This window comes from Crotalus tigris, unplaced genomic scaffold, assembly GCF_016545835.1.
Source record: "Crotalus tigris isolate CLP2741 ecotype Arizona unplaced genomic scaffold, ASM1654583v1 scf7180000022411.5474196:2289641, whole genome shotgun sequence".
NCBI classification, from domain to species: Eukaryota; Metazoa; Chordata; class Lepidosauria; order Squamata; family Viperidae; genus Crotalus; species Crotalus tigris.
In genome coordinates, this window is record NW_024099112.1 from 2002091 (window position 1) to 2027411 (window position 25321).

Below are 25321 nucleotides of genomic sequence, written 5' to 3' on the forward strand. Positions count from 1 at the left end.
CATGCACTTGCTGGCCTCTGTGTGTGGGGACCGATGGTGTCAGGCAGCAGATCCAGAATCAAAGCTGTGCTGACCATCCTTGCACTGGTGGGGGCAGCGGCGGCAGGGGAAGGCGGGATCTGGCATGCACCCACCTTTTGCTGCTGCTTCCCCACACGGTCCCACGTGCACCTCTGGGCCGTGCACGTGGGACAATGTGGGGTGGTAGCGGGGAGGGGTGGGCATGTGCCACAGCTCATCTTCCCTCTCCACTGCCTCCACCAGGACGAGGATGGGTGGCACAGCTTCACTTCCAGAACTGCTGCTGGCCAGGCTTGGCGATGCAGAGATCACTGCCGCTGCCTCCTGCTTCCCTGTGTGGTTGGCCAGTCAAGGGGCTCGGAGCAGCAGCAGGAGCACCAGCTGCTTCCCCCCCGTCAGAGCTGCTATGTAGCACCAGATGAGTGCTCCTTTCTAGCCGTCCCAGAGCCGTCTCCACCCAAGCCGATGGGGCTGCTATGATGCAGGACAGCCAGCAGGCTGTGGCTGCTGGCAGAAACTGTCGGCCCCCATGTGCTCGCTGGCCTCTGTATGTGAGGGCTGATGGTGTCAGGCAGCAGCTGTTCTGGCCCGTCTCGCCTTGCCTTGCCCCGCGGCAATTGGCACACCTGCCCTGCCTTGCCTCGCCCCATAGGATGAGCCTCCGGCCCACCACCCCACCTGCCAGAGACCCCTGGATCTCCCCCAACCCTGCCTGGCCCCCACAGGTGTCCCTCCCAACAAGCATCATTGAGGTGGCCACACCCACTGCAGCCACACCCATCCAGTTGGCCGTAACCCCTGCAACCACGCCCACCCAGTCGGCCACGCTCACCCGGCACCCATAAATGGGTTTTGGGTTGCAGTTTGGGCATTCAGTCTCTAAAAGGTTTGCCACCACTGCTCTAGATCATTTATGAAGAAAAATAAAAATGGTAGTTTCAAAAGTTGTAATTGAGGAATTTGATTGTTTGCATTTCTCCTTTGCAAAAATTACGTATTAGTAAGACCTAATGTATTTAGTCATTATGATGGGTGCTTTGTTCTCGGCTGCTCTGTATTTTAATGTTCACATTATTCTAATTATTTGTATTGTTTAAATTTTGTTTGCCATCCAGAGTTACTTAGTGAGATGGGCAGCCATACAAAGGACAGCCATATAAAGCAAACCATTCAATAAAGAATGTTTAGACCTTATGATGGCTAAATTGATTCCGGCTGTTGGTGGACCTCTCTAAATAATCTTCATGCATTTGTTTGCTGACATTCTCAAATAACTATCACACCTTATTTATACAATTCAATGCTTTTAATTTTAGATCTCTCTCTCTCTACTACTGATCTGATTCTAGCCTAAATTTCCATTCTAGTAACATTCAGTAAAAGCATGTTCTATTTTATTTAAAAACAGCATAGTAGTAGATTTCTTGCATAGATAGAAGGATCTTTGAGATCTCTTCCAACTCCCTACAATCTCTCCCAACCAGCAAGAGATTATGTTATTTCACAACACAAAGTCACATTACTTTTAAAGACCGGTTTCCGAGGCTCTTTATAAAACAACACAGAATCAAGAACAGCATAACTGCAGAACAATAAGAGCAGGAATTAAAAACCTGCTGAACCAGTGTTAAATCCCAGGAGGCCAAAAGGTCTTTCCTAGGGGCCAGACGAGTCACCGACTGGGAGTTAGGTGAACCCCACAGATAAGGCAGTTGGGATCAGGGGAGATACCCAAGAACTCCGGGGCTCACGTGGAAGCCTTTCTCTTGCCTGCCAACACGTTAATGCTTCACACTAACGGAAGCCTCTGGAGAAGGGTCTGATGCTGGGAAAGATTGAGGGCAATAGACGAAGGGGTCTACAGAGAACGAGGTGGCTGGATGGAGTCACTGATGCAGCAGGCGTGAGCTTAAATGGACTCCAGAAGAAGGTAGAAGACAGGAAGGCCTGGAGGAACGTTGTCCATGGGGTCGCGATGAGTCGGACACGACTTCACAACTAACAACAACAACGGAAGCCTTGATTATTTTCAGCACTTTGCTTTGAATTTGTTTTTTTTTTACCCTAAGGTAAGTCGGCACAGGTGAAGCGGAAAGGAGCGGAGGGGGTTAGGGTCAGGGCAGAGTTGGCCCTTAGAAGCGCTGAGTAACTTTTAAGGCTTCTGGCAATTCGAGGGCAAGGAAGCGAGCAGGGCATCTCCGGACTCAGCTCCGTCTTAATTTCAGAAAGGTTGCATTTCTAGCCCCGGCTTTCAGCTCCTGGGACAGAGGCGAAAGCGGCGCGGTGAGACGCGGTTCTGGTGCAGCGGCGCTGATGTGATTCTGGACTCTGCAAACACACACGCAAACTCCCGGACACGCGCGCTTGCGCACTGCGCCCTACCGACCCTCAAACCAGGCGACTCCTCTTTAAAAAACCGCAAGGACCCTGTTCGGTGCAGTCCGCTGGACCATGTGATACCTCGGTCGGCAGCGGGCGGGAGAGCAGGCTTCGGGATGAGAGCCGCCTGCCTGCACTGGGGTCCGGATTCACCGCAGTGAACCGCCCCAACTCCAGACGTCCCGGCCGACAGCCGGGCGAGCTGCTTGCGCCCTCAAATGCCAAGAGATACAGGAGCCCAGGGACCGAGCCGCCCGCGAGTAGGATGCTCCCACCCCGTCTCTCCCGCCGCCGCCGCCGCTGCCAGCCTGTCCTGAGTGGGAAGGCTTCGCTTGGAGGAAGAAAGTGCGCGGGGGGGGGGGCAGGTGAGCCTCGGAGCGCGGACGCATTCGGGGCGCAGCGCTTTCTGGCACTTGGTGATCTCGCTTCTTTCTTGGTTGCCTGAAGTCAGAGGATTTAAACTCGTGGTCGGGACCGCGCTGCAGCGAGGAGAGGGTACGCAGGGGGCGCCTTTGTTCTGAGATCAGCTGTAAGCCGGATGGAAAAAAGGCAGGGAGAGGTTGGGGGACAGTCAGATTAACCGGGCGACTCTCGGGGAAAAGTAAGGCTGGGGGGGGGGGGAATCAGGCCGTGGTCGTTCTTCCGATTAACCAGGCTTCTCTCTGAAGGGCGGGAAGATTTGTGCCAGTCCTTGAAAGTGCTTCCCAGCCTTCCCTGCACCTGATGCCTTTCAGATAGATTAGACTTTCATTTCCCTGTGCTTGATAGACAATGTAATCCCTGACGTTTCAACAGCACCAGGCCAGGAATGATGATGCTCCCCTGATATTTTCCCCCAAATGAATGTATTCCAAGTAGAAAACGCAAAAGGGCAGCAGGATCTTAGAGGGTATCTGCATTATTTTGTCATTGAGCCTCGTTTAGCTCTTAGGCTGCATACAACCAATTATTCCTTCAGAGCGTAAAGAGAGGATGTTTCTAAAATGTAATAAAATAAGGATGGTGGTGCGGGGTTTGTGGTAGAGGGAACTCTGCAGAAGGGGAAAAAAACAGCTCAAAGGTGTTCTGGAATGGAAATGGGAACAAGTAATGTTTCAGGATTCATTCAAGAGGTGCCTTTGTTGCTCACATATATTGCAACATTTGCTGGCATATTCCTGAAGCCTTGCTTCCTCTGCCTCCCCCCAATGCATAGTCTTTCCCAGTACAGGTTGAAAATATGCCACACCAGTTTAACGAGAAACTATATAATGGGACAAAAAAGGAACTTGTATAGCATCAAGAAGTCTATATTGTGATAAAGCCTATTCTTTGCTTAATACATCCTCATTTGCATCTCATTTGTTAAGCATAATTTGCATTTCTTCCCTCCAAGGTTGCCATTGTCTCACAGCAGAGTCACATTTTTTTCAAGAATAAAAAGCACAAATTGTCATACCTGGAGTAGTGTAGTTATTCATTCCCTCAGTTATGCTTTCATTGCTGTTGTTACTGACATCGGCAATACATTGCTTGTAATTATTGATGTGATTACTGAATATTAATATGATTAATTACAAATAACACCACTCCTTATTTGCCATTGTTTAGGAATTGTTTATAGTTATTCTGGACTGCTCTGTTTCCCATTTCCTATGAGGACTTGTATATTATCCCCATTTTATTTTTGGATGGAAACTACAGCCAGTTTATGAACTCTACCTATTATTTGGGGGACAGGATACTATATTATATTTATAGGATGAATAAATCTTCTCTGATTGCTACATTTGTAGGAAGAGATGAGAAGATCAAAGAACGGGGTAGCTCATTGGTATTGCATGCAAAATATCCACGTTCAACTCTTCCTGGCATCTTTGATGAAAAGAAGGATGAAATAGACATGCTGTCCATCTATTTGACAGCAGTGCTGACTTAAAATCTATAATAATCACAGGGCAAAAGTAAGATGATTGCCAGCTCAAAATTGTACTATAGCTCATAAATAGAGGGAAAACTGTGATGCTGAATCAAAGTGTTGGAATGATGTTGATGGTTATCTAGATCAGAGTCCCCCAAAGTAATTATTATCAACCTTTAAGGGCCTATGGGACTATCCATATTTATTGTTCATCACACAATTCAGACTGGATTTGGCATTTTTATCCATCTATCAAATCTTTCCCAAGGACTTGGGAGAGGCAGATGGAGATGTTTGATGGTGTCATCGTAGGATGGAAGCTGTTCCAAGTAAAGCTGCTGTTTGTAATTGACTGATGGTGAACTTGTCAATGCCGGTGGTGTTCAAGTAGTGCTCCAGTTGTTTTGGGATTGCACCCAAGGCGCCTACCATGTTTTCCCCAAAATAAGACCCAACTGGAAAATAAGACTTAGCATGATTTTTCAGGATGCTCATAATATAAGCCCTATCTCAAAAATAAGCCCGTTAAGATTGTCAGCCAGACGGAAGCATTTAGTACTGTATTTCCCTGAAAATAAGACCTAACTGGAAAATAATTTTTGGAGCAAAAATTAATATAAAACCTGGTCTTATTTTCGGAGAAACACAGTATTACTATCAGTACTACCTTTGCTTGCTTTTGCCACCATTGGTCTATTTCTATTTGAGGTCTTGTATTTTGTTATTTATTTATTTATTTATTTATGAGACTTATATACCGCTTTAAGTGTGAGCACTCTCTAAGCGGTGTACACCAGTAAGCAATGTATATATATATTTACATTGCCCCCAACAATCTGGGTCCTCATTTTACCTACCTCGGAAGGATGGAAGGCTGAGTCAACCTTGAGCCAGTTGTTAAATCTGGTATGTTATGCAGTGGGTACCTGTCACATTATTGAGTTATAATTATTTGAATACTATTAGTAATTTTTATTAAATTATTCTTGTATAATATATTTGGGAGTTGATGAGCATTCTGAAATTTTATGAAGGAGTGTATGAGCTAAAGAGTTTGGGGTCACCTGATCTAGACCGAGTCCCTGTTTAATTCAGATTCTATAATGCAGGAGAGAACTACAGCAATCTTTAATTAAATACTGTTTATACAAGGGAATCATAACCCATTTCCAGTGGCAGTCTATTCTATCATTATGATTATGAAATAAGTAATGGAATGGAAAATTGGAGGAGGGGTCTTTTTAGGATAAGCCTAAAAAAGTGACAACATAAACATGCTCATGATGCAGGCTTGAGAAATCATGATAAATTGAAAAAAGGGGAAACTTGTTCCGCTGGTAGTCCTTGACTTATGATCATTAATTTCATGATGGTTTGAAGTTACAATAGTCTCAGAAAAAGTGACTGTTCTCAGAATTATGATAGTTGCATCATCTCTGTAGTCATGTGATCATAATTCAGGGGCTTGGCAACTGGCTCACTTTTATGACAATTGAAACATCTTGAGGTCACATGATCACCATTTTCAACCTTTCCAGGATTCACTCAAAAACTGCATAATTTGCTTAATGCCCATGGTAAATATGGTTGCAAAATTGGTTTTTGCATCACTTAGCAACTGAAATTCTGGTCCCAATTGTGGTTATAAGTCAAGGACCACAATAAAATTATACATTTTAATGTTTGAGAAGTGCAAGGTTCTGCCATATTCATCACTTTGCAGCAGACGTGCACAAGTGAATTGGTTTGGATCCAATTCAAAATGCTGGTGATCAGCTTTAAAGACCTTCATGGCTTGGCTGCCAGGTACCTTGAGAACCATCTCACCCATCAAGTTCTGGCCCATCCCCCCTTTTTTTGCAGGGACAGATGAGGGAGGGTCCCCATTCCTTATGAAGTAAAGGGGCAGGGGTGTTAGGAAGCAACAAAATGACACATCTTCCTCTGAAATGCTCTACCTCCTGAGAGATAGGGAATGCCCTGAATCACTTCGCTTTTAAAATTTGGCTCTTTTGCTATGTGCTTGGGACATAATAGTTGCTGGCTGCCTTTTAGGTAAATTGCTTGCTCCTGTTTTTATTATATGCATCCAGTTTTTCTAAATTTCATTCAGTAATAAGCCGTATATGCATTTATGTAATAAATAAACAAATCAGGATCTCCCATGTCATTTGTGGGTCCCAGAGGCCTTCAGCTTATTACCAGTTTGTACTTCTTAATGTAGGAGCATATTTTCAGGTCAGCAGTTGAAATGCTGAGTTCAGTTCTGCTTTTCAGTTCTGCAGTAAGAGAGCCTAAGAAAAGCAGTCTGATCTTGAGTTTGTGTAGTGTGTGTTTCTCTAGTAATGAAAACAAAACAATGCTATTGGGGAAGGGGAGATGCAAAGCTGCTAAGGCCCCATTGCAGCCAAACTTATGAAAGAAGGAGGAAGAAGCTGGCTTGAGCCCAAATACCAAGAAGGCACAATGAAGCAACTTCCCACCAACAAAATAATGTTATGCTGACATGTTCTGTGGAGTTTCAACATGCAAATGAAAATATTCCACTTTTGTGATTTTGGATACATTGCAAATGAGCTGGAAATAAATCACCTGAGAACACAGACTGTATAAGATCATGTAGGTGGTGAACTTATTTTGGAGAAATGTAAATCCCTTATGTGGAAGTGCTTTAGTTAAATAAAATATACATACAAAGTGAAAAAAAAGTTTAACACCGTACTTACTTTTTTGATACTATAATCTTAGGCATTCCACTCAAAGGCAATATGAGGGCCTTTATCCTGAAAAAGTCGCACATGCCAGCTCCATAGATCAACAATGCACAAGTTTATACACGATCTTAAGGGTTCTCAATTTTTCTTTGAAGTAATGCAGTTCGTGCAAAATAGGAGCAAGGGATCAATCACATGAATTTTTGAACACTCCTCCTCATGGACAGCCCTGAAGTAACTCCTTGCTATTCTAATAAAAATTGTGCATAGGGCCAAAGACCTATTAGCCTTCTTCATCATCCTCATAGGAGACACTTTTATGTATATCAGGTATCCATAATCTTTGACTTTGGATGTCTAGCCAATTCACAGGCCTCCCCGAAAGGCTGAGCGCAAAAGAATTGAGGCCTTTGAACTATGGTGCTGGAGAAGACTCCTGCGAGTCCCTTGGACTGCAAGGCGTTCAAACCGGTCAGTCCTAGAAGAGATCAACCCCGACTGCTCCTTAGAAGGCCAGATCCTGAAGTTGAAACTCAAGTACTTTGGCCACCTAATGAGAAGGAAGGATTCACTGGAGAAGAGCCTAATGCTGGGAAAGATTGAGGGCAATAGAAGAAGGGGACGACAGAGAATGAGATGGCTGGATGGAGTCACTGAAGCAGTAGGTGTGAATTTAAATGGACTCCAGAAGATGGTAGAGGACAGGAAGACCTGGAGGAACGTTGTCCATGGGGTCGCGATGGGTCGGACACTTCGCAATTAACAACAACAACAATGTTCTTGTTTGTTGGCTTTTACATATCTGAATAAGTTTAACAGTGTTTTCTCCCTTTTAATTAATTATATTGCTTGTTGCTAAAATATATTGGGTTAATGAATTGTTTTTACAGTTTAAAATCTATCACTTTTTTATTGGGATCATTTATTGAAAATCATGGACAGTAATCTACCACACTGCTATGTTGCAGTTGGTAGATATGTAGCTTTCAACTACCCAGTAAGCTGAGAGAGAATGACTGGTCTATAATCCCTAGCTAGCTTCCTTGGGTAAAGTAAGATTAAAATCTAGGTCTCCTCTAGTGGTCTGCACTAAGACCACTACACCACAGTGACTTAGTTGAGATTATGATAGCAAAATAACAGAAACTCCATTAAATGCAGTCAGGCAGGGATCAGATTGGTAAAACAAAATGTTGGGAGATAAGCCTGCACACCCCAGTCTCTGCATTATTTTCTGAGTGTGGCTTTCTCTCAGGTAATCAGACATGTGAAGAAGTCCTTCCATGGAGTTGTTGCATTTTGGGATTTCTTTGCTCTTGAAGGCAAGGAGGTAACAATTTTGTAGAGCGGATGCAAAATATTGTAAGTCGCAATATTACAGATATCAATGTAGGTGCAGGCATTCAAGAAGAGTGATCTTTTCAAGGAAAGTTTCATGGGATTGTGAATCAGCAGTGTCCTCTAGATGTTATCAGTTGAACTCTATGCGATTGCTGAACAGAATGGATGGGATCAAATGAAGCAGCAAGGAAGAACTCAGCCTTAATTGTAGCAATCTGTTTGATGGAAGAAAAGTTTTTCTATGCAATAATTCGACTCATATTACATATTCAATATGTAAAATTCTTGGTGATAGATTGGAGTAGGGCTGCTTACACAAAAGGCTGTAATTTTGCAGGATTTAAAATGTAGACTTCCCCTGCACAAAAACTCTTGTAAGATTTAATAAATACAGATAGTGAAAAATGTGTATATTTGCGTATATATTTTCCACATTCTATAAAGTAACTGGATAGCTTGAAATTCTGTAGTACTTATTGTTGACCATATCTTATGTCTCCATTAATCATTTCAGGCAATTTAAAGGTCTGCAGCTAGTGAGCATCACAACACCATGCAGAACAACGCTGTTTATATCTTCATAGAGGTGCTGATTGCCCTTATATCCATCCCCGGGAATATCCTAGTGATCTGGGCTGTCAAAGTGAACAAGTCTCTCCGGGATGCCACCTTCTACTTTATTGTATCTCTGGCAGTGGCAGATGCAGCTGTGGGAACACTTGCAATTCCTCTGGCCATCGTCATCTACATAGGACCAAAAATATGTTTCTACAGCTGCCTGATATTGATATGTCCTCTCCTCATCCTCACAGAAAGTTCCATCTTGGCGTTATTGGCGATTGCTGTGGATCGCTATCTCCGAGTCAAGATTCCTATCCGGTAAGAACTAGAGCCCTGAGAGATAAGTCCTAGTCAGAGATGGGAGTTGAATTTTTTCATATATCTCTAAGATTGTGTTGCACAGCAAGGAACTAAAATTTCAAAAATGTCAAGAACTATTTCTTTTCAAAATCATGTTTCATTGAACTTTGTTAATAAAGCTTTAATACATTTGTCCAACCCATGGATGACCATTGGATTGACATCTGCTTTATATAAAAATAAAAATAAGCAAAGTCAATGGGGAAGCCAGATTCACTTAATGACTATGTTACTAACTTGACAACCGCAGTGATTCACTTAACAATTTTGGCAAGAGATATTGTAAAATGGGGCAAAATCTACTTAACAACTGCCTCACTTAGCAACATAAATTTTGGCTCAGTTTTGGTTATAAGTCAAAGACTACCTCTATTACAAATAAATTGACAACATTATGAAGCTATTCCATCTTTTCTTCCCCAATGGAATATTATGGAAAACATATAAAAAATTCAATGGAAAAATGTAGTATTGTTATAAATGGATAATGATGTTCTATAGACCTCTTTTAATAATTCATAAATGAGGCACTACATTGAGGTATTAAATTCTTACCTGAACCTGTTCATTCTCCTTTGCATTGGCTTTGTTTTGATTTCAGTTCTTTCTGGTGTTTGGTGTGTTATATGCTAAATATTAGGCCTGGATTATGTTCTGATTATTCTGTGTATGACTTTTCTAAATAATTCCAGATAAGAAATATTGGGAAATCCAAATATAATAAGAATAAGACTGTCTGATTTGAGAGAAAGATTCTGTCACTCTTTGTGAAGTTGGGAAGCAAAATATTTTTAACTGTATTCTGACTAGTGGGTTTCTTGAACAAAGGATAAATAAAGGATGCCAAGAAGGGATGGTAGGGAAGTAATAATACTGGGAAGAGAACAATGGTGAAAATATGTTTAAGAACAGAGATCTTTTTTTAACCACATTGGTCAGTTTCCTCTTCTAAGTACAATTAAGCAATAATTCATGTATGCAATTATGAATGTATGTGAAAAAATTTCAGTTTCCATTTTACAGCCAATTTGATTTTGATACAGGAAATGGAGGAAGCTAAAAATGCCTGGAGATGAATCCTGGATTGGGATCAAACTGTAATAAATGGATATTTACTGGCACTGGGTTGGAGTTAGGGAACATATACATTATTCTCCCAATTACTAATTCTGCAAAAGATAACATATTGATATCAATTTAAATAGGACATATAACTATTGGATTTTAAAAAATACATTTTGCTATCCTTTCAAATACATCCTTTTGAGTGTGTAAGTGAGAAAAGGATGTTATCATGCATTAATTAACACTGAATAAAAGGATGTGATTTTATCTATATAATTAATGGATGGTTTTGGGATCTTTAAAATCTGCTTATATGCAGAAATTTAGCGTTGTAGATTTTTTTAATTTAGGAAAAATATTACATACAGAATTTGTTTTTTTTTTATTGAAAATTTTTAAATTTTACAAAACAAATCCCTTCCCCAAACCCCCACCCTCCCATACCCTCCCCCATCTTCCCCAAACCTCCCATATCCTCCCTCAATCTTCCCAGAGCTGAGTACAGGCTTAATTAAAATTTTCAAAGAAAATAAAAAATAGAAAAAAACTTAAAACACATATAAATCCTAAACAAATCTAAATACCTTAAATTAAACAAATTATCTTCTCTAAAACATAATAGTTGCAAACATTAAACACACATTATAATATACTTTAAACATTTTCTAGTATTGTACTTATATTATTATCCATCATCCTATATAAAATCCCCAAAACACAATTTTAAACATTACTTTCTTTAAATATCTATACCTACAATATAAGATCTAATCTCCCTCTTTCTTTACTCTAGAGCTCAAAAATAAGCATATAAACATTCATTATACCATTAAGACTGGATACTCTCTTGAATAGTTAAACTAAATACTTATATTTAAACTTCTTATCTAAAATTTTCATTCAATCTCCATAATCTTCTCTCCTATCAAGAAAAGAAAAAACTTAAAAAACATATAAATCCTAAACAAATCTAAATACGTTTAATTAAACAAATTAACTTCTCTTAAAAATAATAATAATAGTAGATCCCATAAACATAACTTAAAACATTAAAATTCCCTTATACCTGTTTAAATCTTTACCAATAACAAATTCCTCCACAGTAAACACATTCCTTCTCTTATCCATAAACCTCTTAAAGGTAATTCCCAAAAGTTTGTAAATCTTAATTCTCCCACAATCTCAATAGTCTTCTAAATACTTAAACTAAGTACTTAAACTTAAACTTCTTATCTAAAATTTTCATTCGATCTCCATAATCTTCTCTCCAATAGCCAGTTCCATCCACTGTGAACACAATCCTTATCAGTCTCTCTTGTCCATAAATCTCGAAAGAAGTACTTTAAAATCTGGCCTTAAAGGTAGCTCCAAAAAATTTGTAAGTCCTGGTTCTCCCACAAACTCAGGAACCAATACTTGTGAGGCTTCCTTAACCTCCTTCTTCTGTTGGTCTTTCTCTTTACGTTTATATGTTGCACAAGTTGTCCTCTGCTCTTTCATCTCGACTTGTTGAGGCCCCTCAGACTGAAATTTCCCATTTTTAATTAATATAGGCTCTTCACACTGCAATTCTGCCCTTAAAGGTTGCTCCAAAGAGTTTATAAATCCTACTTCTCCCGCAGATTCAGGAACCAATACTTGTGAAACTTCCTTGACCTTCTTCTGTTGATCCTTTTCTTTACAATTGTATGTTACACCGGTTGTCTTCTGCTCCTCCATCTCTACTTGTTGAGGCCCCTCAAACTGAAGTTTCCCAGTTTTCATAAGTGTAAGCACTTCAGATTGCAATTCTGCCTTTTTATCTTCCAAAGCTTTAAACGTGATAGGTGGCGATGAGCATACCCCCAGGACCGAAGTATAAAAGTCTTTTGCTTTAGAAACAGTATTAAGACTATAACGTATCCCCAGGTAATTCACCACCATTCCAGTCGGAACATCCCATCTAAACAAAATTTCTCTCTTTTTAAGTTCGTCTGCTAAAAAAGCAAACTCCTTCTTCTTAAAATTTTAGATGGGATCTCCTTTAAAATTATAACATTTTGTGAAGCAATTTGAAACCTCTTCTTATAAAAAGCTTGTATAATTTCATTGCGCAGGGATCTTTTCCCAAAGTAAATTACCACATCTCTTGGCAAATTCTTTTGCTCTGCCACCACAGAATTAACTCTAAATGTCTGTTCAATTTCACTAAGTATTTCCTCTTTTTCTCTATTCAAAATCACAGCAAAGTCCTTTGCAACCATCTCTCTCAGATCTCCTTGCACAGACTCACCCAAACCTCTGATTCTTAAAGCATATTCCATTTGTTTATATTGAAGCATGAGAATCTCATCTTGAAAATTTTTCATCTCTTTTTCCATACTTTCAAATTTTTCCTCCATCAATTCCACTTTTTCTACTACTTCTTCTACGCGAGAATTCAACTTTCAAGAACAGAGGCAACTCCTTTTAAAGCCAAAACTATCTCTTGCCTCAAAGTCTTATTGTTTTCCTCTAGAATCTCTTTCATTTCTTCCCTAATTTGAAGTATAACATCTCCCATCATATCTTGCAAATCCTTCACCATTGTTGACTGTGGCAAAGAAGAAGATGAGGCTATTAATTTAGGTTGTTGCACTGATGATGAGACCAAAGAAGAAGCCACTTTAGAAGCTGTAGGGATTACTGGACGCTTTGGAGCCATCTTAAAAAAATCTTTACTCCTTCTTAGAAATTGCAAAAATTAAACAAAGGAAAAAAAGAAGTTAACTCCATAAAATCAAAAAAAAAATCCTTCAAGAGGAGATCATTATAATAAAAAGAAAAGGAGTTCAAAAAAAAAGAAAAGAGAGAAAGAAAAAAGAATAATTAAATAGAAAAAATCCATTCCATTTTTTTTAAAAAATACAAAAAGTACAAAAAACAAACCAAAAAAGTACAAAGATAATAATACTAACACTCCATTCCAATCATTAAAAAAAAAAAAAAAGGGAAAGGGAAAAAAGAAACCCCAAAAAGCCTGCCGGTCGCCATTCTACCTTCCGAAAAAAAAACCGAAAGGCTTGCCGATCGCCATTTTACTTTCCCTTTCAACAAAGGAAAAAAAAATAAAAAGAGGGAATATAAAGGTAAAAATAAATCTTTGAACTTAAAATCCAAATAAAATCAAAGAAAGCAAAAACTAAATCCTCTACTCAGCTCTGTCCGCTTCTAAAAAAAACTCACCAGTTAACTTTAATCGCGGAGGTGGTTGCAGCGGCTTGTTTTGTCCCTAGGGACAAAAGCAGCTGGGAAGCGGAGACCGTCTGAACTCCGTGGGAGCTCTCTTTTCACCCCCCCCAAAAAAACTTTGGGGGTGCATAAGAGGCTCTACCACTATTCAGACACCTCTCTACCCCCCCCTTTGCCCGGGAGGGGGTTTTTGAACCGCTGAACAGCTGATGTCCGCTGTTCATAGCGATTCAAACACTTACCCAGGAGGGCGGCTACTAAGTAGCCGCCATCGCACGCGCAGATCCACCGGAAGCCCCGCAGATCCACCGGAAGCCCCAGAATTTGTTTATGGGTATATAAACATAAACAGCCAAGGGAGTGAGGAAATGACAAAACAAATGCCTCTTATCAGTACAATTTTAGAGTTAAAGAATAGTGGAATGAATAAACAAGATTACAACTCAATCTAATAATATCTGTAATTTTGTAATGCAGTGCTCAGCCTTTACCATGTATAAATCTAATCAAATTTCAACAGTGAAATGAGATTGTTTCCTACACTTGTCAGCCTCAGGACTGCAAAACACATGGCACATACTGCTCTTCCTACATCGTATAACTAAAGTTGTAAAAGTATTGTCACAGATCTTGCTGGTAGCAAATATGATGTCCATGCCAGTTTGCAAGAACAACGTTCAGCTGATTCTCATCTTTTCAGTAAAAAAAATATTTCCTTTTTAAACCAAGCAGCAGCATAGAGTAGATTCTTTGCAGAGTCCCTTCTACAGAACTTCCTGGAAGGATCATGTAATCATGTGAGATATGCTGTTGGAACATTGAATGTTCTTCACCTTTGTTTCTTCATGCGTTAATTGCTTTGGTCCAGCTGTTCTGTACTATACTCTTCATCTAACCCCAAAGTAATATGGTGATTGATTGCAGTTTAGTATTCTTTATATATCCATCTGCCCAGGAAAAAAAGACAAAGAAAATATGAGATTATGGGTTACTTTTCCTTCCTGTGGGTTAGTCTTACTGGACTTATGCATTTGTATTTGGATGTCTGTGTGTGTTAGTATAGGTAAAGGTAGATGTAATATTTGGAAGCTGAGGTAAAAGTGTTCTACCTCTGGTGAGTGGACAAATTATGAGATGGTACAGCAAAAATTAGGTAGCTCAGAGAAATAAAATGTAGTAATATATTTTAAAATATACAGTCTGTCAGATTTCAAATTAGCACCCTTCTGTTTACAAAGAAAGTATAATCATTGTGCTTTTCCAGCATTCCTGGTAACTCTAAAAACTATTAGAAATTGTAGCAACCATCGAGTCAATTGAATAATCATTGTTGGCTCTGTGAAGTGGACCACTGGGGTTATAAGAAGTGAAGCATGCTACCCAAAATGAATGGGAATCATTTGAGATGACATCATATGGAAAGAATGTTCCAGAAGTAAAGCTGAAAAACATACAGCACAGGTTGCTTTGACCTTTGATAATGAGTGGGAGGTTAATAGAGGGCAATGTGATAGCATTCTATCCTTCAGATATGTTGCTGGCCTGTTCTGGTCCAGGTAAGCTCTTAGAGATCTATGTAAGCCCCTCTACATGCATTGCCTAAATATTTCTGCTTGTGAGATTTCTGACTGGCAGCATAAAGAGAAGAGCAAATCTAGTCAGCCACAGGCCAAGGGCACTCTCACTGGTTGCACACCTGGGAATGGCTTAAATGTTAGCCTCCTATCCTGAAACTAATCAATCTTCTCCTGGGAGGGATAATACTGATAGCCTTCAGCCTTATATTATAGGAGATTGCTTCTCTGATTTGTTTTGAAACAGGAAGGCATTATTCACAGCAGAACTGAGAAAATTGTGTATGCCATCAAAAAGACAAGAGCGTTCCTTGTCATGTTCTCTCTCTCTCTCTCTCTCTCTCTCTCTCTCTCTCTCTCTCTCTCTCTCTCTCTCTCTCTCTCTCCCTCCCTCCCTCCCTCCCTCCCTCCCCCCCCCTCTCTCTCTTACACTGGGTGCTCTTTGGAGCTTGTCTCTGGCTGGTTGTGTGCAACCTGCAGGTGGCATGATAGTAGCTAGCTGCTACTGCAATCCCAAGAATGATGACTCATATCCAGACACATTTTAACCCCAGACAATACAGCTTAGTCCAGTTTCAGGAGCTTACCTGAATGAGCTTTGGCTTTACATATCATGACTCACAAAGGATGAAGATCTCTTTGTCCATGGAGAGGTTTATTTGGGCTGTTCATGGTGACCTTTCAGTAGTGGTGGAAACATTATCCCTCTTCATGATTGAAGGAGATGGATACAATATCATATCAGACCAAACCTTTGGAAAATAAGTGGAATGAGAAAGAGATTAAAAATGCCCACATGTGGAATTGAACAATTTCACTTGCTCCTCTGTTTGATATTTTAAAATAAATGTATGTTTCTTCTATTCCATTTGTGGAGAAATTTGTTTGCTCCTACTGTTAAAACCAAGGATCCTGCCACAGGAAGAGTTAATGAGCAGAAACGTCCATGAGGTGGGGAGGGGTATCTAAAAAATTAAGACGGTGACTGTGGCAATGTGTTCATCTGTGCAGACCTGCAGCTGCCATCTTGACTATTTTGAATACACACATGAACACAAATACAAACACTCTCTCTGGTGAATCAAGTGAGTATTGCAAACATGTCTGAACAACCAAGGATTGAAACCAGATTTCTAAGAATTAAATTTCTGAACAAATTCACATTAGTGGTTTTCCTTTCAATGTTTTGAATTTCAAGTTCTTTCTGCCCAGTCAATGACATGATTTGAGCATAATATTATTCTAAAAGAAAGGCAGCTCACTTTTCAACCCTGGGTTGCTCTTGATCCAGTTTACTGTTGTGGGGGGGGGGCTTCTGATCACCAATGGAGGCTTGGTAGTGATGAGGTGACTTTTGGGGCTGCCTTTGGCTCTATGTTTCTCCCCCGCCAGGTTTCTTTTCTTTAAAAATAGGATGTTTTTCACATCCTTTCCCCCAAATGTAGCAATGTAGTTCTGTAGCTTGTGAATGGAGGAAGAAAGGAATCAGAGTGATCCACTTCCTATGGCCAGCATGATTCTGGTGGCATCTACCAGAGGCAGGGCAGTGAGCAGGGAGTCCAGACTTCCCCTGGAAATTCATTCTTATGCACAAGTCTGCCTGTTGCTTTGTGTCCCGTTCTGCTTCTTGCCACCAAATCCTCCAGATGTCAATGAAATGATTTGATCCCATTTGTAAGGCTGGGCTGCTTTGGAATGCCCTTCACTATTTGCAAAAGAGAATAGGCTATTTGCAGTAGGTACCTTATCAGTGGTTGAGGAAGAGATGCTGATAATAGGAGTTGGCTTCTTTCTGTAATTGATTGAAATCTCAGAACTAAAAAAAATAATGCATATAAAATAAAAGTTCTCTCTGCCCAGATCATACGGCTTAGATCATCAGAGCAGAATTTGAAGCATTAATCAGCATCATAACATCTGGGGCTCCTAATGAATAAAACCAGAGAAAGTTTGACATTGGTTAGGACAGTAGTCAGAGAAGCAATCATTTGTGCTGCAGGCTTCTTCCACACCTTCTTCTCCCCGCCACTTGTCAGAAAGCCTCCACTGCAGTGTTATTTATGGACATGCCATAAATGCTTCTGCTGGGAGGCAGAAACAGCAACCACAGGAGACAGCAGAACTGTTTTTTAGCAGTATACTGGTGGAGCCCATTTTCAATCACACTTGGAAACAAGCGAGAAAGAAGAATGGAGGTCACCAGCAGTGCCAACTGGATTATCACTTGCTTTTTTCAGATCAGGTTTGAGAGTGGCAACTTAATAATTATACCCTTAAAAAAATGTATTGATTTCAGTAGGGAAATTGCAGTTGAAGTGGAGATGGTTTGAATCTGATCTCCCCTTATTTTTCTAGTGAAAAAGGAAGGTAGTTAAAGCCACTGATGCAATAAAGAGGAAGTAGGCTGGGGGTCTGTTGGAATCCCCAAAGAGTCAAGGGATAGGGATTCAGATGCCACCATTTTGACTTTTTTGACTCCCCTCCCACATACTCCCTGGGAACAGGGAATTTGATGCCCTCTTGAACTTTTGGATTGCAGATCTGATCAGTTTAAGCCAGCATGGCTAAGACAAAGGGAGTTTATAGGGAGGTCAAACCCATTAAAACTCATGTGATAAATATAAAAACAGAGCTTTGATCAATGGTCCAGCTACTATCTCGAATTCTATGAATTGAAGTCCACACATTTTAAAGTTGCTGAATTTGAGAAATATTGGTAAAAAAGATAGTCTAGCAAAATTTCAAACTTGCTTTCTTGTTTTCTCCTTCTTTTGCATTCTTTTTCCTCCCCTTCTGCTGATTCCTTGGGAGGGTTCTTTCCAGTAGTGGGATTCAGATATGTGAACAACTGGTTCTCTGTGTGGATGCCGCTTCTGGAAGTCCGTTCTGGGCCTGGGCAACAAAAAATTAGCTATCGGTTCTCCTGAACTGGTGCGAACCAGCTGAATCCCACCACTGGTTCTTTCTCTTCCTGAGCATTTATTCCAGCCAGAGTGTCCTATCCATTTCGACTTGGCTGCCTGCAGTGAGAGATGGATGCCTTTTAAGAATCTGTCACATGGCAAATACAGTAAACACAGTGGGGCAGCTGCTTAATGAGAGAGAGGAAAAACTGGCTCTCCTTCCAGGTGTTCAGTGTAAATGAAGATAGAAGTAGAGTAAAGCTCCTCGGCTTGGCTGGCCTTTAACTGAAATTTGGCAAATGGCTGATTCCAAGATCTGTGTTGTGTCTCCTGTGAGATTGTGGATGAGTTTTCTTATTGGCAGCTAGAGGAATTATCCTGTCTCCCTCTTTCTGATTAATAGTAAGCTGTAAGAACATTGTCCAGTCTTTTTCTGTAAAATCCCATGCATGGAGGGATGTTAATTTGCCCTGGCCTCACTGCTTCCTACATCCCAGGTCAAGATCCCCTTCTCTCCACTGCTTTTTGTCCTTTGAACTCTTTTGAAGGAGTTTGTGAACAAAACCTATATGCTGAAAGAGCACTTGAAATTATAGTTTAACTGATCAACTTCACTGTCTTGAATGAAGAAACCAATCCATCTGAGTGCTTCAAATACTGAACCATGTTTTGAATGAGAAACTCTTCCTGTCTGGGGCCTGAAACAATTGCCCCATTGTGGTGTCTTATAAAAAGGCCTAGAAGGGAATCCTGAAACTGCAGAAGGTTTCTTGTTCAAAATTGTGAAGGGGAAAGAAGTTCTCTTGAAACACTCCAGGGCCTGTAATGCACTTGTTATTCCAAACACAGAACATTCTAGAACAGGGGTGTCAAACTCGCCATGTCACGTGATGTGTTGCGATGTATTGCAACTTTTCCCCCATTGCTGGAGCTGGGGTAGGTGTGGTTTCAGCATGATGCATCCGGCCAGCAGTTTGACACCCCTGTTCTAGAATGATAGCAGTCTTCCAATATTTGAACGGCTGTCACAGAGAAGAGGGGGTCAACCTGTTCTATAGAGCACCTGAGGGCAAGACAAGAAGTAATGGGTGGAAACTTATCAAGAGAGATCCAATCTAGAATTAAGAAAAAAATTTGGACAATGAGAACAACTTGCCTCCAGAGGTTGTGGGTATCTATTGCTGGCGGTTTTAAAGAAGAGATTACTATTTGTCTGGAATAGTAAGGTCTCTTGCTGGAGCAGGGGGTGTGGACTAGAAGACCTCCAAGGTCCTTTCCAACATTGTTATTCTATATTCTGTATTCTCAGAGATGCTTTGGGAAGGTTTTGGGTGATCAGTGACTGCACTTTTTGAGAAAAATTGGCAGCTACCATGTCATGATGATGCAAAATGGTTAAGAATATAACACATCATTGGGTAGGATTAGGGCCATTTGTGCTGTTTTCTTTGTTGGCAGAGGAAGTTCAGGGAATTTTCTCTCAAATCACAGTTTCCCAAACTACCTCAAAGTGAGAAGAAACTGACCCACAATTTTTAGCAATCATGTTTGCAGACAGCTCTGAAGACCACAAAAAGAGGTTTGAAGGTGCATGTGACCTAAAGCTATATATTGCCCACACTTACTGTAAAGTCTTATGGATAGAGATGTCCTCAACTAGAATAAAAGTAGCTATTTCATTTTCTGGATGATCTCTCTCTTCCAGATACACAAATCCCGCACACAAGGATATTTGGGCATACAGTTTACATTTATGCTCTTCCTTTGCTGCTGACAAAGAATGCAAACTCTGGTGTCCAATTTTTAAATCAAAGTGATTGGATATGAAGGAAGGAGAGCCTCTGTCAGGAACTTCTCCCAAACAGGAACATCCTTGCCCTTTGTCTTTTTGCGTATCTGGGATGTAAATACAAAGAAATGTTTTCTTGGCCATCCCCCACATGCATCTCCCTACTGCTGTTTTTTTGGCTAAATTCTGCCATGCCTTTAGGAAATCCATATGGAGCCTCATTGTCTGAAATAAAACAGCTAGAAGCTCTAAAAATTCTACCTCTTGATTGAGGAAAAGGATAGCAAGATGTATCCTGGAAATAAAATAAAAGCTATTCTTCGGTCTCAACATAAAAGAAAAATGAGATAATATAGATGGCAACGATTTTCAGAGACTCCCTGAAATGTGCATAACCACAGATACACAAGGAAAGAGAGGAAGAAACCACATCTCAGAATGATCCACTCTAATATAGAAAGAAAAAAATATTTCCAAAAATATTGAAAATGAAAAGAGGCATCACTCCTCAGAGCAAGTATTCTATGGTTGGGGTTACACAGTTTTGAAATCTGCAAAATGCTGTTTGATTAGAGGCAACTGGGAAGCAAAAAATATTTTATATTTATGTGAAAACTATGGGCAACAATGCTTTGCTACATTATTTTCCTTTTTCCTTTATTATTTTTATTTATTTATTTGCCATGTCAATACTTTGTATTAGTTTATGATATAAAAAAAATACAAAAGCAAATAATAGGAAAAATAGGGGAGGGAAAAGGGAAGAGAAAAGTGTAGAGAAGAAGGAAAAAAAAAAGAAAAGGCCATGCCCCTCCGGTTCCCTTTGATGCAGTAAAAGAAGAAATAACATTGAACCTCAACTTTTTACTTTTACATAGTAGAATAAATTAGCCATTTCTATAACAATAGATCTATCTAATCAGTAAAACCCAAAATTAAAGTTTCGTTTTTTCCCACCCCAAATACAAAGTCGAGAAGTGGTTTCCAAGTAGAAACAAAAGTACTTGTGTGTTTTTTCTTTTATCAAAGCAGTCAGTTGAGCCATCTCTCCTAACTCCATCAGCTTTTGCAACCAGTCATCCATTGTGGGGATTGACGCATCCTTCCATATTTGTGCATAAAATAATCCTGTTGCTATCAACATATATAACATCAAAATCTTTTTTCATTAAACCCAAAAGAAAAATTTCTGGTTTTATCTTTATATTCACTTTAAGAATCTTCTGTCATTTGAAATACTTTTATACATTCTTGATAATTTATCTGTTGTTAAATACCACCGATACATCAACTTATAAAAAATTTCTTTTAAATTGTAATTTAATATAAATTTTAAACCTTTCGTCCACATATTCTCCCATTGTTCAAGCTTTACATTATATCCAAAGTTCCTTGCCCAGTGAATCATACAATGCTTTATATATTCATTTTCCAAATTCAAATTCAATAATGTTTTATAGATCTTAGCAATGATCTATACTATCACACAGTAGGATTTCCAATTCATTTTTAACAAGAGTCAAACCCACAGCTCTTTTTGTCTAATTTAAATCTTCCTTTTAGTTGTAAATATGTAAACCAGTGGCAGACATTTCCTTTTGATTCTAGCTCTTCCTTAGACTTGAGGACAAGATCTCCAAAATTAAAAGATGTTATTTTACCATAAGTCTATCAGTCTGTCTTTGCCACCATTTCTTTTCTAAAAAAAGCTTCCTGGGAGGACACCCAAAGGGGCATTCTTATTTTATATTTATTCCAAACTCTTAGAATGGCACGTCTAACAAAGTGATTGTTAAAATCAACATTTACTTTAACCTTGTAATACCATAAAAAACCGTGCCATCCAAATCTTAATTCATGATTTCTAAATCAAGTAGCCTCTTATTCTGGAGATTCACCCACTGTTTTAGCCAGACCAAACAACAAGCATTGAAATACAAATGTGGTAAACCCAACCCCTCTCTTTCCTTAATATCTTGCAATAATTTATATCTAATTCTTGGTTTTTTCCCTTGCCATATAAACTTCAAAATATCCCTCTGCCATTTTTAAAGGGAGTATTGGTAACATCTAAAACAAAAAAAAAAGCATCTTTGGTAAGACATTAATCTTAATTACAGAAATTCTACCCAATAGTGATAAATGCAGTTTATCCCATCTTAATAAGTCCTTTTTAATTATCATTCCAGAGAGGTACATAATTATTTTGAAACAGATTTGTGTTTGTCAGTATAACTCCCAAATATGTCATCTTTTTCTCAATCCTAAAACCAGACTTTTTAGTCAATATATCAAAATTCTCTGAAGTTATATTCTTAATCAGCATTGTGGTTTTCTGTTTGTGCATTTTAAAACCCGCTAAAGCCCCAAACTCATTTAATTTCCTCATCAAACATTCAATATTATGAAAGTTAGTTTCCATTGCCTTCTGCCCTATTTGGGGCAGGGAGAATTCCAGGTCTAGTTAAGAGCTGCTGGAAGATCTTCTTTCCATCCTAATAAAACCTGTATGGTTCTCCAAGATCAGCTATGTTGACTGGGTGTTGCCATCCAACTAGATTCCTTATACATTTGTCATCTTTCTTTTAAATCATGCCTTGGTTTTTTCAAAGGTGGAAAAATATTAGATATTGGCAGTATCACATCTTATTACTTAAAGAATTTTCAGTATAAAGACTCATTTCAGCTGAGTTGAAAAAAAGGTGACTACATATCCATGCCCTTCTTGTTTTCTGGACAACAGTACAGAAGTGTTTGCCATTGTCTTATGAAGTTTGTCTTTGTTTAGTCTGAATTCCAGTTCTAATCTTCTTGGTAGCCTCTTAACTGAAACAGGCCCTATCCTGCTTAGATTTTGAAAATATTAGTCAAGGTTGTCCAGCTGCTATTTTTCCATTGCTGTATTCCCAACAGTACTGATATAAAGGCTGGCTAACCATATGTCTCTTATTGTTGTTTCTGGTACAGGTTTTAAATATGATTTAACAATCATATTTCTTTTTCATATAATCTCCAAGTATTTATTAATACAGGAGACAGATATAAATGCTTTTTGAAATATTCAGTGGTGAAAAAGTGATTAAATATTTGGATTTTTTTAATGCTATTTATCTCTGGAAAATAATTGGAAAAGGGAGCAAAGAAACTCCAGATTATATTTCATAAATAGAGTGATAAACCATGCAAATTAGAATTTTAAAATAGGTGTACTGGAATGTTGAGTCCAGCACTAGATAAGTATTGATTTTTTAAAGAAATGTATTAGATCTACAGTTCTCCTTTCTTTAAGGAGGTCAGTTATAATATATACAAAGAGAGAGGTATGAGTGGGGGCAAAGCGAGAGAGGATATTCTCAGAATCATTTTATAAAGTATGTTTGAATGAGATATCATTTTACAAGATGATTCTGAGAACAGCTTAAAGTTATCTAAAATCCAAATATTCCACTTCCCTTAAATATTCATACTCTTCTACATTGTGATAAAAAAGGAAGTCCATGCATGGTTTAATGTGCCAGGAACTGCGAACTTCCTATCTAATCTAGCAGCAGCTATGGATTCTGACTTACTTCTGCAAATCTTATTTTGTTCTATTGGTACTTTTTAAAATCAATTCTAAATTAGTTCCTTTTGCATTTTTGAAACAGTATTCAGGAGATATTGCAAAAAATGTCAACTTCTTTCCACCCTAACTTCAGCCTTACTGATCTCTGGCTGGTTGGGCTATAGGAAACCTCTGAGAAAGAATTAGGGCTACTACCTTATTGAAAATTTTAAAATAAATGGGGTTTTTTTTGGACAAGAGTACATTTGGAACACGAATTGGATATACCCTCAAAGGCCAGTTTAAAAAAATAGTAACAATTGGTCAAACTATATCTCTTGATTCAGAGTTGCATGCAAGGCTTTGAAGAGACTTCTATATCTCACTCTCATTCTGTTAATTTAAAAAAAAATGAAGTGATTTCATTACACTGGAACAAACCCTCAGATAAATCTGAGATTCCATCTATTTGGAAAATCGACAGATATGGTTCCTTAGTAATGGAGGTCTGTGTTATTCACAGTAATGACATAATAGTTATTTCTATGTTCCCCAGAATGTCCCTTTGTAGCCAGCATATTCAAGTTTTGCTAATATGCTGTTACCAGGGCTAAGAGTTGGACTAAATCAAGATAGCTTGTATGTTATCTTTCCTCACTTCAGTTAACGTGTACTACAACTTTTCATAACTAATGTTTTAAATGATGTCAAATACTCCTCAATCTGCTGCCAAAAAAAATGTTTTTGTTGCCTTTGCCTACCCAGGATGTAGCCGCATAACCCTCTGAGACATGTCAGCACAGATGCAATTCTGTAATACATTTTGTATAACTCTTGTTTCTGCACTCTTTCTTTGTTCATAGAATTGCCACTCAATTGTCCCTTATGCAAAAAAGCTATTATTGTCAAGTTTTTATAGCACTTCTCCTCCATATTATATTAGGTCTATAGATGTAGGAGCTAGGTGGAAGGTCCCAAACAGCTAACAAACAGCAAATATACTATCATGGATTTGTGGAGGGAAAGAAATGCCAATTTATCCTGATAGGGAGACCTGTTTTTCCCCAGGGATCTTCCTGGGAGAGTGAGGTTGGGGGGCTGACTAGTCTTGCTTGTCCTTTGCTGAAATTTCATTGGGTTGCTTTATCTTCAATATCATCTGTAGAATAATTTCCTAATCTTGTATTAGTAATAGGAATCATATATACTTCAGTATAGGAAGAACAAATTAAACAGCAATATTTTTCCAAAGAAATGACCTTCTCCAACTTTGTTTAAATGAGTACATAGTGTATCTCAAGGAAAGAGAAGACAAATATTGGGTGTACGTATTGTCATAGAATCTGAAAATTGGAAGGGATCTCAGAGGCCATCCGATGTGTTTGCATGCACTCATTTGTAAAGGGTGGTAATTCCCCCCCTCCCCATGCTGAATTCTTCACATGATCATACAAACAGATGGTCCTCAATTTACAACTGCAGTTGGAACTGGAACTTCCATTGCTAAGTGATGACTTTTAAGTCAAGTCACACCCGATTATACACCTTTTTTCTGTCATAATGTAAAACCACTGTGGTCATTAAACAAATTGCTAAAATTGCTAAAATCCAGAATTCTACTAGATGGCAGCCAACAGGTTCTTTTTTCAATATTTTATTTTGCTAATGCCTAGATTTTACAATGAACATCTGGGAGCCCTAATTAAACCCTGATTATAGGATTATTGAATTCAGGCAAGCTTATGATTGTCAAAGAAGAGGACTGCAGCTTGATGCATTTTAATTTTTAGATATTTTGGCAGCAAATATATTTGTATTTCCAAAACATCAGTCTGAGAATAATTCCTACACATAGGTTAATCCTTTCAAGCAAAACAAAAACAATACAGCATTAATTAAAAAAAAAAGATGAAGGATTGACAGCAAATATACCACGTGAACACGAAATATTGAGAACAAA

The 25321-nt window shown here is 39.0% G+C and overlaps 1 protein-coding gene across 5 annotated transcripts in view; it reads left to right on the forward strand.

The window, feature by feature from the left end:
- The first annotated feature begins 1539 nt into the window (after positions 1-1539).
- The window catches only part of ADORA1 (adenosine A1 receptor), a 46659-nt gene continuing 22877 nt past the window's right edge, over positions 1540-25321 (forward strand). Inside the window, exons 1-2 of one of the 5 annotated variants that reach the window (XM_039319171.1) lie at positions 1540-2090; positions 9168-9234. Coding sequence is in view for 4 of the 5 variants with exons in the window: in XM_039319168.1 (XP_039175102.1) it covers positions 8909-9234 (326 nt within the window). In the remaining variant the exon portion in view is untranslated. The other 4 variants (XM_039319168.1, XM_039319169.1, XM_039319167.1 and 1 more) reach the window with 4 other exon arrangements.